The 19,313-nt window shown below is 42.5% G+C and overlaps 1 protein-coding gene across 7 annotated transcripts in view; it reads right to left on the reverse strand.

Moving 5' to 3' along the window:
• Positions 1-2,343, reverse strand: part of LOC140393076 (exocyst complex component 6-like) — a 246,763-nt gene extending 244,420 nt beyond the window's left edge. Inside the window, exon 1 of one of the 7 annotated variants that reach the window (XR_011935482.1) lies at positions 2,013-2,341. Coding sequence is in view for 6 of the 7 variants with exons in the window: in XM_072479077.1 (XP_072335178.1) it covers positions 2,013-2,137 (125 nt within the window). In the remaining variant the exon portion in view is untranslated. Of the gene's footprint in view, positions 1-41; positions 398-2,012 lie in introns of those variants that run through there. The other 6 variants (XM_072479077.1, XM_072479078.1, XM_072479079.1 and 3 more) reach the window with 6 other exon arrangements.
• Between the last annotated feature and the right edge of the window lie 16,970 nt (positions 2,344-19,313).

The raw sequence follows: 19,313 nt of genomic DNA on the forward strand, positions 1-19,313 counted from the left end.
ACAACAGCGGTGACCGGCCAGACGGAAGCGGCGCCGCTTACCGGAGTGTCGGGCCCACGCAGGCCGCGTCCGTGCTTTCGATCTCCTGCAGGATCCGCTCGTGTTCCGTGACCATCTCCAGAGCCTCGGGATCTGCCATCTTGCGGCTCCGGCTCGAGCCGGGGGGGGGGGGGGGGGGGGCGGTGGCTGTAGCTGCTGCGGGTTAGCGGCTCATGGCCTGGCCTGGACCGACTGTGCCGGCCCAACCCGGCTCCCGGAGACCACGGGTTAATGTGAACGACAAGCCGCCGCTCACAGAACCGGATCCGCTTTTATTTCGCCGCCGCTTTCACTTTCCTGCCCATCCCGTCCGCGCGTGCCCAACAGCAACCTGCCGGCGCGCTCCCGGCACTGCGCGGGCTGGCTGGCGGGCGCACGCCTCACTTCACCTGCGGCACATCCTGTGTCCTTGTTTTAATGAGCTATATATAAAATACACCAAAATAAATCCAACGCTTATTGGCGCGCCTCCTTTTACACTATTGCACCCCCATTAAAATTGCAGAAATGTTTAACTGCTGGGAAAGGGGGGGGGGGGGGTGGGGGTCACTATCCAACACCTCGTAACTCACGGGGAAAATCAGGTTGAAGTGAATAAAATAAGCTGATGAAGCGCCACACCGAAATAATGCATCCTTCACACACACACCCTTACACAACTCCCATTTCAGATTTCTTAATTTCCAGGGGTACACGTTTTTTGTGCATCTGCGATGCGTTGCACAAAAAAAAAAAAAAAAAAAAAAAAAAAACTGGATTTCATGTAGGTTTTGAAGTAACAGCCTTGTTGTTAAATGGGACAGGAAAAAAATTAAACTGAAGCGGTTAGCAGGTTCCAAACTGTGTGGAGAGGAGCTTGACAGCAGCTTCAGGAGAGTCCGGATTGCAAAACACTGAAAATGCAAGAGCCGCCCAAGCAAAGACACACGAGCAAAGCTCTGCAAATGTAATGTAGGATCATTCCTTCAGTTCAGCACATGCCAGTTCAGACCTGGGCACCGTTACTAAAAACAAACGGAAATATCAGAGGCCAGCTATTTATTCCTGGGAGAGAACATTGACTAACGTGTTATTGGCTAACAAGGGCGCCATGAGAAACAGTCTGGGTTTACTTCAGAAGGCATTACAAACTCTTTCTCTCCCCCCTCCTCGTTTCTTTCTTAAGAACGTAGTAATTTGTGTTACGAAAGCTGAACCTTCAGTAATCTCAGCTAATAAGAGTTGAAGCGTGTAGGCGTACTGAACGGGAAAGCACTGTTCTTTCACTAGTGTGAATTAGTTTGAAATCCAGTAGACCTTTTTAAAAAAATGACGTCGGTATTAAAAAGACGCTTAAGGAATCTAGTTTTTCACGATTGACTAAAAAAAACCAATGACATAAGAAGCCACGACCAAAATAATACTGTGTTACTTAGTGCTTATACCACCACAAACGTAGATGTCGGTGAAACTATTTAAGTACAAATAGCTCTCAATTCCGCACCCAAAAAAATCAGTCAGCCGAGAATGGGAGAAAATTGGGTAATGACAGGTTCTCCAGAGATACTGGGACTTCTGGCGATAGTCTGAACAGTCCAAGCAACCTTGCATATGGTGTTATTAATTTTCAATCCAGGTCGAGCAACTTGGTTTTTATAAACAATCATTTGCAGACAAGCCAATTCACACGCTATTACGAAACTATGATTCATTAGAATATTAATGACTAGTACTTTCTTCTATAGTAGCAACACTCACCAATGTAGACGTAATGTTGCAGTTAAGAGGCTAAATTAGACAAATGGGGGGGGGGGGGGGGGAAAGAGGAGAGTTGCATTTTTTCCCAAGTAACCACCTCCGTTCACCCCACATTATCTGACAGGCCAAAGTATCGGTTGGAGGTGTAAACAGGGGAACTATTGACAAAAATACTTCACATACTTTGGATCCATATTGAAATTATAAAACTGCTTAAACACCACGAAGAAACTTACCGCAAACTTGTGCCAAGTGGCCATTCCAGTGTTTCGATTTCAGAAAAAACATTTTCATAAATTTGGTTTTCCCGATTTTCCTCCTTACCGGAGCCCGAGGCAACCGCTTTGCTCTCCTGGGCCATTGTTTCAATATCCCGGCTCACTGGAGTGACATTTTCTCAGACTCAACACAAAGTGTGGCCAAAAAAATGCCGGATAAAACAATGACCTCGTGATTGGAACCTAAATATAATCGTTAAAGATTTTGTACAAAAAAACAAGCCAATTTCTAGTTCAGGCTAGTCCACCATCACATCAAGAAATGTGAGTGGGGACGATTTATTTATAGCACATGGCTATTTAAAGACTATCATATTTCACAGTCCACCCGATTAACCTTTTACAACACCAACGTGGCAGCTTACACTTTCAATAGAAAACTTTAAGAAAAAACACCCTCTGTTAATCGTTTTATGGAATAGGGAAGTGTCCAATAAAGTACGATTCAGGACTCCTAATGCCGTCGCAATAGTCCCAATAGAACAATTAAGAGACCAAGTTTTTCGCGGAAAGACTTAAACTCCAATGGAGAGGACTCTGATGATCGTTATAGAAATCACTACGTTTCAGAAACCGATTTTTGCACTTAAATTCCTAGCCTGTGCACTGAAAAGTATAAAATTGGGTTAGAGCTGTGACACTATGGCGCCATGTGTCGCATTTTATAAACCTAGGCTATAGGTCAAAGTGAAAGAAAGTGTTATATTTATATGACGCAGCGCATCAGGACGTCCCAAGCGCGCGTCACGGCCAATTAAGTACTTTTGCAATGTGGTCAGGCTTGCCATGTACGAAACACAACAGCTACTCTGAGCAGCAGAGTCCCACAAGCAACAATGTAATAATGACCACATAATCTGTTTTAGCGATGTTTACGGGCTGGATATTGGCCAAAGTGGTTGAAGGTCTAATTCCCAAAATTGCATCTCTTGACAGTGCAGCACTGCATCAGTTCACTAGAGCATCAAACCTTTAGGGGAGTGGGGCTTGAACTCGACACCTTCTGAGTTCCAGCGGAGAGAAATATTACTGCTTCACATCTGACACAGTGACATAAATTGCCTATCTTTTACCCAATTATTTCATTTGTACAAAGGACATTATCAGTGGCGGACCTACATTTTTGGGGCCCTGAAGCTTGAACTGTTATGGGGGCCCCTTCGCAACCAGCAACGAGGTCTGGGTAACCACTGTTATCTTCTTCAATGGGGTTGTTCCACGACAGATCACCACAAATTTTTTTTAAATTTAACCACTACATCTCAGATTTTGATTAAAATTGCTGTACTGGATTATCTCGCATGTCAAAGTCACTGGTGTGAATAAAAATTTCCTACGCCTTATAGTTTTCGAGTTATGGGGGATGAAAATTAGGGAAATGTTTTTACATGCATGATGCATCATAGACTGATGAAATAAAACATAGAAAAGACCACAGTCAATATAATCTTTTATTTTAGACACCTATGAGAATACATACTACATGAAGCACATTTTACAAAATACTCTTTTTTCTGTTTTTTCTAGCAACATATTCACGTACAGTTTTGTCATATGAGAGCTTCCTTGCAATGTCATTTTCTAGAGACAATATGCATAAAGAATTTAAGCGCTCTTCAGTCATGGTAGACCAACATTTGTTCTTTATAAAGGATAGCTTTGAAAAATTCCTTTCTGCTTCACAGCTCGTGATAGGCATTGTCAAGTACAGCTTAAGCGCAGTAGTAATATTGGGGAACACTTCAATTAGGTGTTGCTCACAAATAAGCTGAAGAACTCCTGCGCATTGCATTTTAAATGGCGTGTTTTCTTCTGTGTTCTGGGTTTTCCTAAGGTGCAAATATTCTTTGAACTGATAACACTCGTTTACTAATTTGTGGTCAATATCATCTTTGTAATACGATATTATAAGTTTAATACTGTCCTCATCAATTTCAGAATTGTTCACCAATTCTGAGAGGAACTTGAATCTTTTCGCAATCTGCTCATATGGGTCAATCTTCTTGCGTAACTGGATTATCAAGCTGTCATAGAGTTGATATCAAACTTCCATCCTAAATTTGTCAGCTCCTCTCAAAGAAGCAATACCACTTGTTCCATCTGAAAATTTCCTTGTAACAATGTGTTTGGAAGCATCAGAATAACTTGAGGTGATATCTTCACACAAACCTTTTGCTTCTGATTCATAGTGTGCAATCCTATCGGCTGAATTTTCTGAGTTCTTGAACAAACGAAAGTAAAGATGATAGCAGAAGATAACCTTCAAATACATCAAAACCAGGGGTTTGGAGTTTCTTACTTGTTTTGTTGAAACGCTCCAGCACTTCTTCCCAAACGACTGTTAAAATAGCATATTCCAGCTTTACCAACTTGTGGTATAAATTCTTTGCATCTCATTTACATTCAGGCTTCTATTCTGAGTCTTCAAAAATATGTTTGAGAATTTGTAAAATACCCATATATCCATTTTTAATTGCCCGGTCTGCTTCATAGTGTGCAGACCATCTAGTTACACTTAAGCTCTTTAGAGAAAAATGTAGATTCCCCTATGTGTTTAAAATCCCCCATCTTCGTGGAGTTCCAGAAAAGAAAACCTACAGCTCCTGCAAAATGCCAAAATAGTCAACAATTTCAGGTACAGTAGACACTGCCTTTTCTCCAACAAGGTTAAGTGTATGGGCTGCACATGGTACATAGTCTGCGTACCTGTTAATGTTTTTAAAGAGTGCTTGCAGCCTTTTCTCCAAGCCCTTCATGTTTGATGCATTATCATAGGACTGACCATGGATATTTTCAAGTGAAAGCTTATGTTCACCCAGGACTTGTTGTATTTTGTTGAACAAGGTCGTGGATGAATGGTTTTCTATCGGTAAAAATGTTAAAAAGCTCTCATAGGGTTTTCCATTATAGCAGTATCGAACCACAATTATCAACTGGTCAACATGTGTCAGGTCAGGCGGAGAGTCAACAATAATAGAGTAGTATTTGGAGTCTAGGTTGTTGATTTGATTCACAATTTCATCTTGCACATGTTTTCCCATGATTTCTATCAATTCCTCATACACGGGTTTGGATAGGCAAGTAGCATTTACTTTTTCATTTTTACATTTCTCGAGATGTTCATGTAAAAATGGGTCGAACTCTGCAATAAGTTCAATGGCCCCCATGAAGTTTCCATTATTTGATGAGCTCCACTTCTCCTCATGACCTCTAAATGCCAAACCTCTTTCACTTAAAAACTTTATAACAGCTACAACTCTTTTCAGTACTTCAAAATAGTAGTGTATGGTTTTTCTCATCTGCTCTTCACGTTGCTGATCCACAGTATTTTTATTTGACTTTCTTGTTATCCAACATAACACAATTTTTAAGCAATGTGGACTAAAGTCGCTTCTGGGGCCCCTCCGGGATTAGGGGCGCTGAAGCTTAAGCTTCATTAGTTTCATAGTAGATCCGCCCCTGGACATTATACAGAAAAGCTATTCCATACTGACTGCAGTTAGACCACCAGTTTTGTTTCAGGACAAAGTATTTTGGGTGCACATCAGAGTGACGATGGAGTAAAACTCCTGAGCCAGGTCTTGATCTGACTCTGAATGGACTGTAACTAGACAAGGTGAGGCCTTCCTCGATGAGTGTGCCACGATATAGAATATAACTCTAACCTGATGGGTTTAAAACATGTTTTCTGGGTACTTTCTAAACTTGCTCAGTTCTTAACATTACCAGAAAAGATCTCCTGCAGTCTCCTAACAGTACAAAATAGTTGATAACATAAAATGGCACATATACTGGAAAGCTGAAACTAAAGCATAGAAAGATGAAAACATTCAACAAGTCAGGTGTGTATTTCCATTCATCTTTTCCTAATTTGTACTATTAATAATAGCTGCTGGGTGAGCAGGATTTTTGGTATATGTAAGCATAAATGACAGTGCCTGTTCCTATTGGGCAATGTGCAATGCCCAACATGAACTTTTACTCTTCCTGGCTTTTTTGTTGTTGCTGATTTCGCATCAGCAATCCAGCATAATTGCTGCCAATGTTTCCTGCTGTAATTTGGGAGCTATTATCCCAGGGTATTGTATGACTAGAATTGCAGTATGTTTGAAATACAACAGGAAAATACATTTTTTTGTTGCTTTCATTAACACTGCAATCAAAACTGCACATTCTCCCCACGTCTGTGTGGGTCTCATCCCCACAACCCAAAGATGTGCAGGTTAGGTGGATTGATCATGTGAGAGTACCTTTCCAAGGCTCAGCCTGACGCAACTAAAAGTGGTACATAGAGCCCACTTAACAAGAACCCGTATGAGTAGGTTCTTTCCGGAGGTGGAGGATAATGTGAACGGTGCCAAGGAGGCCCGGCCAACCACGCTCACATGTTCTGGTCTTGCCCCAGACTTGCAGGGTACTGGACAGCCTTCTTCGAGGCAATGTCCAAAGTGGTGGGGATGAGGGTGGAGCCATGCCCAAAAGTGGCGGTCTTCGGGGTTTCGGACCAGCCAGATCTATTCCTGGGGAGGAGGACGGACGCCCTTGCCTTTGCCTCCCTGATTGCCCACCGTAGAATCCTGTTCGGCTGGCGGTCAGCAGCACCGCCCAAAGCTGCAGACTGGCTGTCCGACCTCTCGGAATCTCTCCAAATGGAGAAAATCAAATTCACCATCCGAGGGTCAGACGACGGCTTCCACAGAACGTGGGAGCCATTCACGCAATTGTTCCGGGACCTGTTTGTGGCCAACGAATGAGAGGAAGAATAGCCAGGAAACCAAGAATCAAGAGGGAGTAGCTGGGGCATGGGGGGTGGGGATGGAGCGGGAGAGTGGGATGGAGGGGACAGCTAAGCCTACGAGGAAAGAAAGGCGAACCACGGGAGGGGGGGGGGGAGTGGAGGGGAGAGGGAAGAGACAGGAAACAAGAGAGGAGAATCAGGGGGGTGGGGGGGAGGCAGGGAAATGGGAGCCGGAGGGAAGGTATGGGATACAATACCGAACATGGCATCTCCAGGAGTAGGGAACGAGGAGAATGAAGACGAAAGATGGGAGGAATGGCAGAAGTGGCGGTGAGCACGAGATGGCAGCGAGATCCATCCGGGAGAAGCGACAACAACACCAAACCCATTTGAGTATTGCCCACTGTAATTGTCTCTCCGAATGTATATTTTCCTCCCCGGTCTCCACCAGCACCCCCTCCCTCCCTCTCGCAAACAGTCGCCTACTTATGTGTTGTAAATCATTTTGCCAGTTATACAGAGTTGCTGCTGTTGAACTTTATCATAGAATTTACAGTGCAGAAGGAGGCCATTCGGCCTATCGAGTCTGCACCGGCTCTTGGAAAGAGCACCCCACCCAAGGTCAACACCTCCACCCTATCCCCATAACCCAGTAACCCCACCCAACACTAAGGGCAATTTTTGGACACTATGGGCAACTTATCATGGCCAATCCACCTAACCTGCACATCTTTGGACTGGTGCACAATACCCTACCAGTTATCCTTTTTAAAAAACTATTCACTATTTTCTTCTCTTTGGTATGTTTGGATGTGCACTTCTCTTCTATATATGTGTGTATATATACATATATATATATGTTTCTTATCCTGTGTACATAACGGTAAATATACTTTGTTCAAAAACCCAATAAAAAACATTTATTTAAAAAAAATGAGAGTAACTTTAAGAAATGGGTGTTTATAAATGGGTGTGTATAGAAATATCTGTAATGAGAGTACCTTTAAGAAATGGGTGTTTATTATTGCAGTGATGTCAGAGAGTGGGTGGAGCTGGGCTGTCTGTCAGCTTTTTACTTTTGTTTTAGGCTGTTTGCTGCGGGGTGTGTATTTGTTTTGTTTTCGAACTGGATAGCTGCAGTCACAGCCAGAAGGGGTATTAGTCTCTCTCTCTGTAATCTAAAAACTGTAAATCGATCCTTTGGTGATTTAAAACTAATAACTGCTCTCAGTAGTGACTTTAACCTGACGTGCTTCTGTTAAAAGTTCTTTTTTAAGTCTTATGGATGTTAAAAGGAAAGCTTAAAGGATTACTTAGTGTTGTATTCTTTGGGGGTTGTAATTGAATTAATGGTTGCTAAGATGTTCACTGTATGTTTTTAAAAAGTTAACTTGAGTTCATAGAATAAATATTGTTTTCCTTTAAAAAATACTTTTCCATTTCTGCTGTACCACACCTGTAGAGTGGGCAGTGTGCTTCCCATACCACAATCTACTAAAAGTTGTGTGTCAGGTGAACTCCATGATGCACTTTGGGGTTCTCTAAACCCTGGCCCATAACAAATTGGGGGCTCGAATGGGATAAAAGTCTATCTATTGGATTGGCTTAGTGAACTTAAAGACAGTGAGGGGTGAGCATATTGTGGTTGCTTTTCATGTGTGGTATTCTAGTTTAAGTAGGGAGTGAGTTGTGGACAATGGCTCTTTCAGAGGCTCTGAAGTTTTTGGGGGTGGAGACAGTCACACGCAGTACCTTACGGACAGAGGCTAAATGCAGACTGTTAGATTTGGCAAAAACATTGCAGCTAACATTACCTGACAAAATGCAAAAAGACGAGGTAATTATGGCGGTGGCTAAGCATTTAAAGTTGCCTGAGAAACAGTTTGACTCATTGGAAATGGCAAAAATTCAGTTACAAATTAAACAAATGGAACATGAGAAAGAATTAAACCAGCTTGAATACGAAAGAGATAGAGAGGAAACAGAAAGAGAAAGGGAGATACAGATCAGAGAAAAAGATAAAGAGAGAGAGTTTGAACATCAGAAAATTGCCATGAAACATGACAGTCAGTTAAAATTGGCAGGCATAAAGGGAAACGTACAGTTGGATGATAGTGATGAGGATACTGAGAAAGAGCGTCATAGTCGAAGGCTTGGTGGGGATCTATTTAAATATGTCCAAGCATTGCCAAGGTTTGATGAGAAGGAGGTAGCAGCCTTTTTCATTTCATTTGAGAAGGTAGTTAAACAAGTGAAATGGCCACAGGACATGTGGGCATTAATGATTCAAACAAAGCTGATAGGTAGGGCTAGTGAAGTGTTTGATCACTACCAGAGGAGGTATCTGGGACGTATGAGGAGGTGAAAAAAATCCATTTTAGGTACAAATGAACTAGTGCCTGAAGCCTACAGCCAAAGATTTTGAAATTTAAGGAAAGAACCTGGTCAAACATACATGGAGTTTGAAAGGATCAGAGTAATTTTGATAGGTGGATAAGGGCTTTGAAAATAGACCAAACGTATGAAGCTCTCAGAGAAATTATACTTTTGGAGGAGTTTAAAAATTCAATTCCTGATGTAATGAGAACTCATGTGGAAGAGCAGAGGGTTAAAACTGCGAGATTAGCAGCAGAAATGGCAGATGATTATGAATTAGTTCATAAATCAAAGTTTGGTTTCCGACATCAGTTTCAGCCTGAGGGATAGAAACTGGGGACATGAGAAATACTTAAGTGGTAAAGGTAGAGGTGATCTGAGGGGAGATAATAAGGAAAGTGTACCTCAGATTAAAAAAGAAATCCAGGAGGGTGGAAGAGACATGAAACATTTCAAATGTTTTCACTGTAATAAACTAGGCCATGTAAAGTCACAGTGTTGGTGGTTGAAGAAAAGCACTGGGAAGGCTGATTTGGTAAAACAGGATGCGACAGTGGGTTGGTTAAAGTGATAAAGGAAAGCCCAAGTGAAGCGAAGGGGGTGCAAAAGATTGTACAGCCTTATCAAGAGGCGATTGATAAAAAGGTGCCAAATCTCTTTAAAGAGTTTACTGGTGTGGGTAAAGTTTACTCGTGTGTATCAGGAGGAGCAGGTAAAGAAGTTACAATTTTAAGAGATACGGGACCTAGTCAATTTTTAATGGTAAGAGATGAGGAGTTAGGTAGTTTGGGAAGAATGTTGCCAGAAAAGGTGGTAATATGTGGAATTCAGGGTGAGAGGAGTAGTGTTCCATTATATAAGGTAAGGTTGGAAAGTCCAGTGAAGAGTGGTGAAATGGTAGTAGGAGTAATAGAGAAACTATCTTGTCCAGGAATACAGTTTATCTTGGGTAATGAGATAGCGGGATCGCAGGTGGGAGTGATACCTACTGTGGTTGATAAGCCAGTGGAAAATCAGACAACTGAAGTGTTGAAGGACGAATATCCTTGGATTTTTCTGGATTGTGTAGTAACAAGGTCGCAAAGTCACAGGTTAAGACAAGAGGAGAAATCAAAGAATGAAGATGACGTTGAAGTGCAATTATCAGAAACGATTTTTGATCAGATGGTTGAAAAAGAAAAAGAACAGGTGGAGGATGAGGCAGATATTTTTAGTTTATGAAAATTGGTGGAGTTACAACAGAAAGATGTAGAAATAAACCAGATGTATCAGATAGCATACACGGAAGAGGAATCTGCGTGTATACCAGAGTGTTATTACCGTAAAAGTAAAGTCTTGATGAGAAAATGGAGACCTTTACATATGCAGGCGGATGAAAAGTGGGCAGAAGTTCATCAAGTAGTATTGCCGGTAGGGTATAGAAAGGAGATGTTGTGAGTTGCACATGAAGTCATTTGGGAATAAGGAAAACTCAAGCTAAAATCCAGAAACATTTTTATTGGCCTGGACTACATAAAGATGTAGTTACATTTTGTCAATCATGTCACACATGTCAAGTGATAGGGAAACCTCAAGCAGTGACAAAACCAGCGCCCTTAATACCCATTCCAGCATTTGAGGAATCTTTTACAAGGGTCCTAATTGATTGCGTAAGACCGCTTCTTAAAACAAAAAGTGGGAATCAATATCTTTTGACTATAATGGATGTGTCTATTAGGTTTCCAGAGGTCATTCCTGTACGTAATATTACAGCTAAAAAGATTGTGGAGGAGTTACTTAAATTCTTTACTAAATATGGACTACCCACAGAAATATAATTGGATCAAGGATCAAATTTTACCTCAAGGTTATTCAAAGAAGTTATGGATAGCTTAGGAATAAAACAATTTAAATCAACTGCCATCCAGAATCGCAGGGAGCATTAGAAAGGTGGCATTAGACATTAAAGACAATGTTGAGGGCTTATTGTCAAGATTATCCAGAGGATTGAGATAAAGGAATTCCATTCGTACTGTTTGCAATTAGGGATGCACATAATGAGTCAACCAAATTCAGTCCTTTTACATTAATTTTTGGTCATGAGGTAAGAGGATCACTTATATTGATTAAGGAAAAATTGGTGAGTGAGAAATCGGAAATTACATTATTGGATTACGTGTCAAATTTTAGGGAATGATTAAATAGAGCAGGTGAACTGGCTAGACAACATTTAAAAGTTGCACAAAATGTGATGAAACGGGTAGCGGACAAGAAATCCAAAGTTCGTAGTTTTGCCATTGGAGATAAAGTTTTAGTGTTCTTACCAATGGTAGGTGAACCTTTAAAAGCAAGGTTTTGTGGACCTTATCAGATTGAAAGGAAATTAAGTGAGCTGAATTATGTGGGAAAACACCAGATAGAAGGAAGACTCACCGAGTGTGTCATGTGAATATGCTTAAAAGGTACTTTGAAAGGGAAGGAGAGAAAAAGGAGGAGGTTTTAATGACTCTAACTCAAAGTGACAAAGCAAATCCAGGTGACTGTGAATTCGACATACCTCAAATTAAATTGGAAAATGAGAATGTTCTTAAAAATTGGGATAAATTGTTGAGTTACCTTCCAGAGGAAAAAGGAACTGACCTGAAAGAGTTATTGATATCACATGGGCAAGTTTGTAGAGATAAATTGGGAAGTACTAAAATGGCTATACATGGTGTAGATGTGGAAAATGCTGTTCCAATCAAACAACATCCATGCAGACTTAACCCTTTAAAATTGGCACAGGTTAACAAAGAGATTGAGATTATGCTTAAAAATGGCATAATTGAAGTGGGTTTCAGCCAATGGAGCTCACCCACAGTGATGGTACCTAAACCAGACGGTACCCAACGGTTGTGTGTGGACTATAGAAAGGTTAATGCAGTTACAAGAACGGACTCTTGTCCTATCCCACGTTTGGAGGATTGCATTGAGAAAGTGAGACAATCAGCTTTTATTTCCAAACTGGATTTACTTAAAGGTTACTGGCAGGTACCTTTATCCGAAAGGGCGAAGGGGATTTCAGCTTTTGTGACTCCAGATGGTACATACCAATTCAAAGTTATGCCATTTGGCATGAAAAACGCCCCAGCCACATTTCAACGGTTAACTAACAAAGTTGTTTCAGGATTATCCAATTGTGCGGTATACATCGACGATCTGGTAATTTTCAGCCAGACATGGAAAGAACATTTGAAACATCTGATGGAGTTATTCGATCGACTTCAGGAGGTGGGTTTGGTGATAAACCTCGCCGAAAGTGAATTTGGAAAAGCCCAAGTCACTTTCCTTGGCCATACAATCGGATGGGGTCGAATGGTCCCACGGGATGTGAAAACAAAAGTTATTGTGGAGTTTCCGATACCATCGACACGACGGGAAATAATGCGATTTCTTGGTATGAGTGGATTTTACCGGAAATTTGCACCTCATTTCAGCAGTGTGGTCGCTCCACTGACGGACTTGCTCATGAAGCGTAACAAATTCCAGTGCACGGCGGAGTGTCAACAAGCATTTGATGGCCTGAAGGCTGCGTTAACCACTGCTCCTGTGTTAGCCACCCCAAATTATACGAAATCATTCAAAGTGGCAGTTGATGCAAGTGATGTGGGTGTAGGTGCGGTGCTTCTACAATACGATGACAAAGGGCTAGAGCGGCCTATTGGTTATTTTTCAAAGAAATTGAATTCTCACCAGAAAAAGTATTCAACGATTGAGAAGGAGACGTTGAGTTTGGTGCTGGCTTTGCAACATTTTCACATTTATGCGACCAGCAATCCATCTGACACCGTTATATATACTGATCATAATCCGTTGACGTTTCTGGAGCGATTCCGGAATAACAATGCTAGGCTGTTTCGCTGGAGTTACAGCCATTTCATTTAAAAATAGTACATGGGGCAGGACGAGAAAACGTGATAGCCGATGCTTTGTCACGAATGTGATGAACGGAAGCAATTTCAGTTGGAGGAAGAAGAATGAACAAAAAAATGGATTATATTGTTGTACCTGTTTGCGGTGTTGTTGTTTTTTTAAACAAAAAGTATATTTACTGTGTGCATTTCTTAAAGTATAGTGAAAAGGTGAAAAATGAAACCATCTTGAAGTTGATGGTTTATTTATTTTTCTTGGGGGGAGGTGTTATGTGAGAGCACCTTTAAGAAATGGGTGTTTATAAATGGGTGTGTATATAAATATCTGTAATGAGAGTACCTTTAAGAAGTGGGTGTTTATTACTGCAGTGATGTCAGAGAGTGGGTAGAGCTGGGCTGTCTGTCAGCTTTTTACTTTCGTTTTAGGCTGTTTGCTGCTGGGTGTGTTTTAGTTTCATTTTCAGAGCTGGATAGCTGCAGTCATAGCTAGAAGGGGTATTAGTCTCTCTCTCTCTAATCTAAAAAACTGTAAATCGATCCTTTGGTGATTTAAAACTAATAACTGCTCTCAGTAGTGACTTTATCTTGATGTGCTTCTGTTAAAAGTTCTTTTTTAAGTCTTATGGATGTTAAAAGGAAAGATTAAAGGATTACTTAATGTTGTATTCTTTGGTGGTTGTATTTGAATTAATGGTTGCTAAGATGTTCACTATATGTTTTATAAAGATTAACTTGAGTTCATAGAATAAACATTGTTTTCCTTTAAAAAATACTTTTGCATTTCTGCTGTACCACACCTGTAGAGTGGGCCGTGTGCTCCCCATAGCACAATCTAATAAAAGTTGTGGGTCAGGTGAACTCCATGATACACTTTGGGGTTCTCTAAACCCTGGTCCATAACACATGCTAAATTGCCCCTTTATTAAAATAATAATAATTGGGTGCCCTAAATTTATTTTTAAAATAAAAAAAAAACACTGCAATCAAGGGATGATGGTGGTCTGGTGGTAATACATATTAGTAATCAGGTGATGCTCTGGAGACAAGGGTTCAAATCACACCATGGCAGCCGGTGGAGTTTAAAATAAATGAATAAACCTGGAATGAAAAGCAAGTCTCAGTAGATATATCCATGAAACTATCATCAATTGCTGTAAAAACCCATGTGGTTTATTAAAGAGAGACGAAAATCTGCTATGCTTCTCTTGTCTGGTCTACATATGACTCCAGACCATATTAGCAATGTGGTGACTCTGAACTGCCCTCTGAAATGTCAGGCTATCCAGTTCAAGGGCAATTGGGGATGGGCAACAAATGCTGGCCTTACTCGTGACACCCACATCCCATGAAAGAATAACATTTTAAATAATGAAGTGATTACTTCTCACAGGTGATTTTATTATTTCATTTGCTATTGTCTTTGTCAAGTTCTGTAGGATAAAGAATTCTGTACAATTCCCAGGAAATTATATCAGTTAATTTTAAAATATGACATTTGGGTGATGGGTCATCTTGCTGTTCAACAACAGGATGTTGACTCTGTTCTTTGAATTCTTCTCCATGACCCTGTTGCTAACTTTGGTTGGCTCTTAATTCATTGCATGTTGTCTCTTTACTTAATTGGCTCTGTTTCTATAACCTTTGCTCTAGAGTCGCCAGGTATCTTTATGATACCGCCACGAGGTTCAAGTTCAAGTGCTGATCAATAACTCAATACACCAATTAGTAAGATTCAAATCAAAACACATTTATTATACACAGTCAATCATTACTCATGCATAAAACTCTACTTACTAGACTATCTCTAACACTAAAAGGCCTATACTTAGCTTGGAACTGGCCCACCAGGTCAGGGGAACAAATGTCCTTTCGTTCGATTCTGAGTCTGCAGGATTCAAAGCTGGTATAGACTGGTAGCTAGGAGCGCCTATCTCGTAGGGTGTGTTGACTGGAGACTTACTTGGTTGATGCGGCAGCTAGGCAGGTCACTGTCAAAGGTTGTTTTTATACACAAAGTTCTAATACATAGGAAACTATGCACCTGATAGTTTTTTTCCTGGCTTGACTGAATTTCCCTGTATTCTTTGCGGATCTCCATTTTAAGTCGGGAAGTGGCCAACCCAGGTGGCTACACACCCTCCTTGTGATCCCTAACGCGAAGCATGAAGGATCACATAACTGCGTCGTCTTCACTTCCTGGCCCAGCGAGCACTCTTCCATGGCCTCTACACTGACCATAACTATGCAATAAATTTTTTTAACTGACATTTCTAAGTGGCGCTATGTCACAACAGGAACATGCAGTACAGCATTAAAAAAACGGTACCTCTAACTATCTTCCATAAACTACACTCACTTAAACATCCAATCATACTAACTTCCTAACAATACAAAAATAATAGCAGCATTCACATTTCCCTCTGGCTTGGCGGTCAAGCTCAGAGTTGTACAATCTTTCAGTTGTCTTTATTCACAGAATGACGCCGAACGAATGTCCTTTATTGTAGATCAAGGGATTCGGGGGCCTGGTGAAAACCTAAAATAGGGGATCTCATCCTGTATACCGGGGTGCGAGAGTGGTAGGCTCTCCTTCGCCATTTTCTCATGCGGATAGTCTGCACGATGCTGCAGAATATCGCCAATATTAAAAGGGATTCAATTACGTATGCAAGGGAGTGCCATGTTATAAACCTATCACACCATGATGGTGTGTTGTCACTTGTCACTGGGCTCTGGGTGCTATGGGGAAGTGAATCATTGACGGCCAGGGGGTTTGGGGTCAAGGGGTTCGCGTCCGCGCGTAACCGAATACAAATTATCATGGTAACGAAAAACACGTATGACGTCTTCACTGTTCTCTTCTTTCTTCTCTTCTCTTCCTTTCCATCTCATCTCTCTTCCTGGACCTTCAGGAATTCTGTAAATCAAGCATAGTTTCTGTTACCATCTTGTTTGATATCTTTGTACGTTAGCATGTCTGTCTTTTAGTGCCAATTTCCCTTTATAATTGGTCACCCATGTTTTTAAACCGAAAATGTGGACTAGACATCTAAGAAAATACTGCCGTACTGCGAGCCGTCTCGCAGCCTGTGTGATTTACCATCCTAGTGTTTGAGGATGTAAATAGCAGAGGGAAGCAACCTTAAGGTTGCCAAAACCAAACAAAATAATTTTGAACGTAACGAGCCAAAATGGGCCGCGGCGGGTAAGATTTGGATGGAATCCCTGGGTTGACGGTGATCAATACTGTCTGTGCTCTACCCGAACGTAGCTGACCAGAGGGGGCTCCTCAGGCAGGGCGGGGACCAATGCCGTTTCTCCACTGCCTGAGCAACCGGCAAGAACGGGTAAGAATGTGGTCGTCAGGGGGCTGCCTCTCGTGATAACCTTCGAATCAGGAGAGTAGTTATGATTGTTGTCTGCCGACAGACTAGCTCCTCTGAACTGTTGTCTGGGACAAACTAGATCCTCTAACAATTTTCTGTCAACAGACTGGTTCCTCTGAACTATTGTCTCGGACAAACTTGTACCTTTAACCATTTTCAGTCGACAGACTCGTTCCTCTGAACTGTTGTCTGGGACGGACTTGTTCCATTAACAATTTTCTGTCGACAGACTAGTTCCTCTGAACTATTGTCTGGGACAGACTCGTTCCATTAACAGCCGGGCGTCAACGGAGTGGTGGCGTGGGGCCGTGAAACTTCCGAGTTTACAAACAACACTGAACGATAACATTAACGAACAAACATTGGACAAACATGCTGCAGGTTCCATCAGAAAGGACACCGTTTCTCCCAAGCAGTTCCTTTTAAAACATCATCTGGACACCTCAGTTGTCAGTTGCGAACGCGGTCGCAAAGGGGTTGTCGTTTTGTGAGTCAGACTCAAAGTCATCATCTTCTCCCGAATGCCATACTCTTGAGTGGATGAGGGTTGCTAAAGCTGCATGGTGTGACTTAGGGTCCATCTCGTCATTTCGGACGAGCCTGTACGAATTGTCACGGTGCCAAATAGTGGTGTCTAATTCTGTGGGGACAGAGTCGGGGTCGTCATCGTAGGGCGGTGGTCTTTGGTGAGGTTTGTCAATGAATGTGATCAGAAAGGGATCACTCAAATCGTGTTCAGATTCGCTGGGTGTGGGTCCTGTTGCATGGGGATAGTAGGGAGGCGTGCTGTGGCTGTTGCCTGTGTCACAGTCGCTGTCGCTGCTGCTGTCTGTGGGTGTGCCGGGGTGGTGTCTAGAGTTCGGGGGTGGAGTCGAGGTCGAGTCCGTGGTTGGGGTGGACGTGTTGGGGGCGGGTGGGGATACGTGGGCTGTGGGCGGGGTGTGGTCAGCTGCGTCGAGCATGACATGGTGTGTGTGGTTAGACTGCGAGCCATATGCCTTGAGCTGGTTAATAGGAAACCACGCGGTCTTCCCGTTGGGGTACTTGATCTTATAAACGGAGGGGCTTACTTTGTCCGCAACGGAGTACGGACCCGAATACTTGGGTGACAGGAACGTGCTGGGGTTGTAAATGGAGAGCATGACCTGCTGTCCTACATCAAACTCAGCCGCGTGCACTGTCTTGTCGAAACAGGCCTTGCTCCATTTCTTCCTTGTGCCTAATTTTACTGGCTAGCTGGGCCGTTTTTACATTCTCAACTAGTTGTTTCACTGCATTCTCGTGTGTGAGGGCATCACTTGGGGACTGGTCAAGTCAAGTCCTAATAAAAATTCTGTGCCTTTCATGGGGCGTCCGGTCATGAGAGTGTGTGGGGTGTATCCTGTGGATGTCAAAACAGTGTTACGCAAAAACATTAGTGCAAAAGGGAGGACTGAATCCCAAGTGGTGCTATTTTGTTGGACCATTTTCCTGAGGGTTGCTTTTAGGGTCCGATTCATTCGCTCCACGATACCACTTGACTGCTGTTGGTATGCTATGTGGAATTTTTGGGTAATGCCAAATATCGTGAGGACGTTCTTCATGACACGTCCCGTAAAATGGGAACCTTGGTCAGATTCAATGCTGCGGGGGAGTCCCCATCTCGTAAAGATGTGGTGGGTTAAAATCTTCGCTGTAGTCTTTGCCATGTTTGTCCTAGATGGGAATGCTGCTACCCATTTCGTAAACGTGTCGATCACAACTAACACATACTTGTGACCATTCCTGCTAGGGGGCAATGGTCCCATAAAGTCAATCTGGAGGTTAGTCCAGGGGCCATTAACGGGCGGGTGTGGCTAAGCTGAGCTTTCTTTGCATATCTGTCCGGATTGTTTTGGGCACAGATAAGGCAATTTTCAACATAGTGCGTGACGTCTTCCTTTAAATTCGGCCACCAACAGAGCTGCCTGAGGTGGGTTGTAGTGGGGTCAATTCCCTAATGCCCATGACTATCATGGAACAAACAAATAAGCTGATTCCTGTCCTGTTCAGGAACCACATAAAGGGTGTCTTTTAGGATCACACCGTCATGTGTGGTCAGTGCATTTTTAAATCTATCGTACGGGGCTGGAAAGTTTCCTTTTAATATCTCCCTGAGATTACTATCTTGCTTCTGGGCCTGCACTAAATCCTCGATATTAGTCTGTGAGACCTGAACTGCATTCACTGTGGTGCTTTCGGGGGGGTTCCAAAAATGTCCGTGTCTGGAACCTGCTTTAGCCAGTGCGTCAGCTTTTACATTTCCAGGTTGGGAGGAACAGTGGTGACTTAGATCTTTAATGACACCAAATATCCTGTCCTGTGCTTTGTCCAAAATGTGCCGGAGCAATGGGGCTGAAGGGAGGGGGTTTCCGTCCGCGGAGGAGCATGGCCGAAAGGGTTCAATCTGTGCTAGCTATCTCTATAGCACAGGGGGAAAGCGGGTCTGGAACCTGTAGTGCGGGGGCTGCAATGAGTGCGCGCTTCAGAATATCTACGGCATCCGTGTGCTGCGGAAGCCATTCCCAAGGGGCTCCGTTCTTTAGGAGTTCCGAGGGGGGTGCTGCTTTGGCGGCGAAACCGTCAATATGGTTTCGGCAGTAGCCAACCAGTCCTAAAAACGACCGGAGGGCTGAAACATTCTGAGGAAGGGCAATTTGACAATCAAATCAATTCTTTTATGCTCGATCTCGCGTTTACCATGCATGATAATCGTTCCCAAATATACCACTTTGTTTTCCAAAATTTGGTCTTTCTTGGGGTTCACTTTGCATCCAATGTGCTGTAGGAGTTCCAGGAGTTCGGCCAGAAGCGCGCTGTGCTCTGCCTTGGTGTCTGTCTGCAGTAATAA

Source organism: Scyliorhinus torazame, chromosome 16 (assembly GCF_047496885.1).
Source record: "Scyliorhinus torazame isolate Kashiwa2021f chromosome 16, sScyTor2.1, whole genome shotgun sequence".
NCBI classification, from domain to species: domain Eukaryota; kingdom Metazoa; phylum Chordata; class Chondrichthyes; order Carcharhiniformes; family Scyliorhinidae; genus Scyliorhinus; species Scyliorhinus torazame.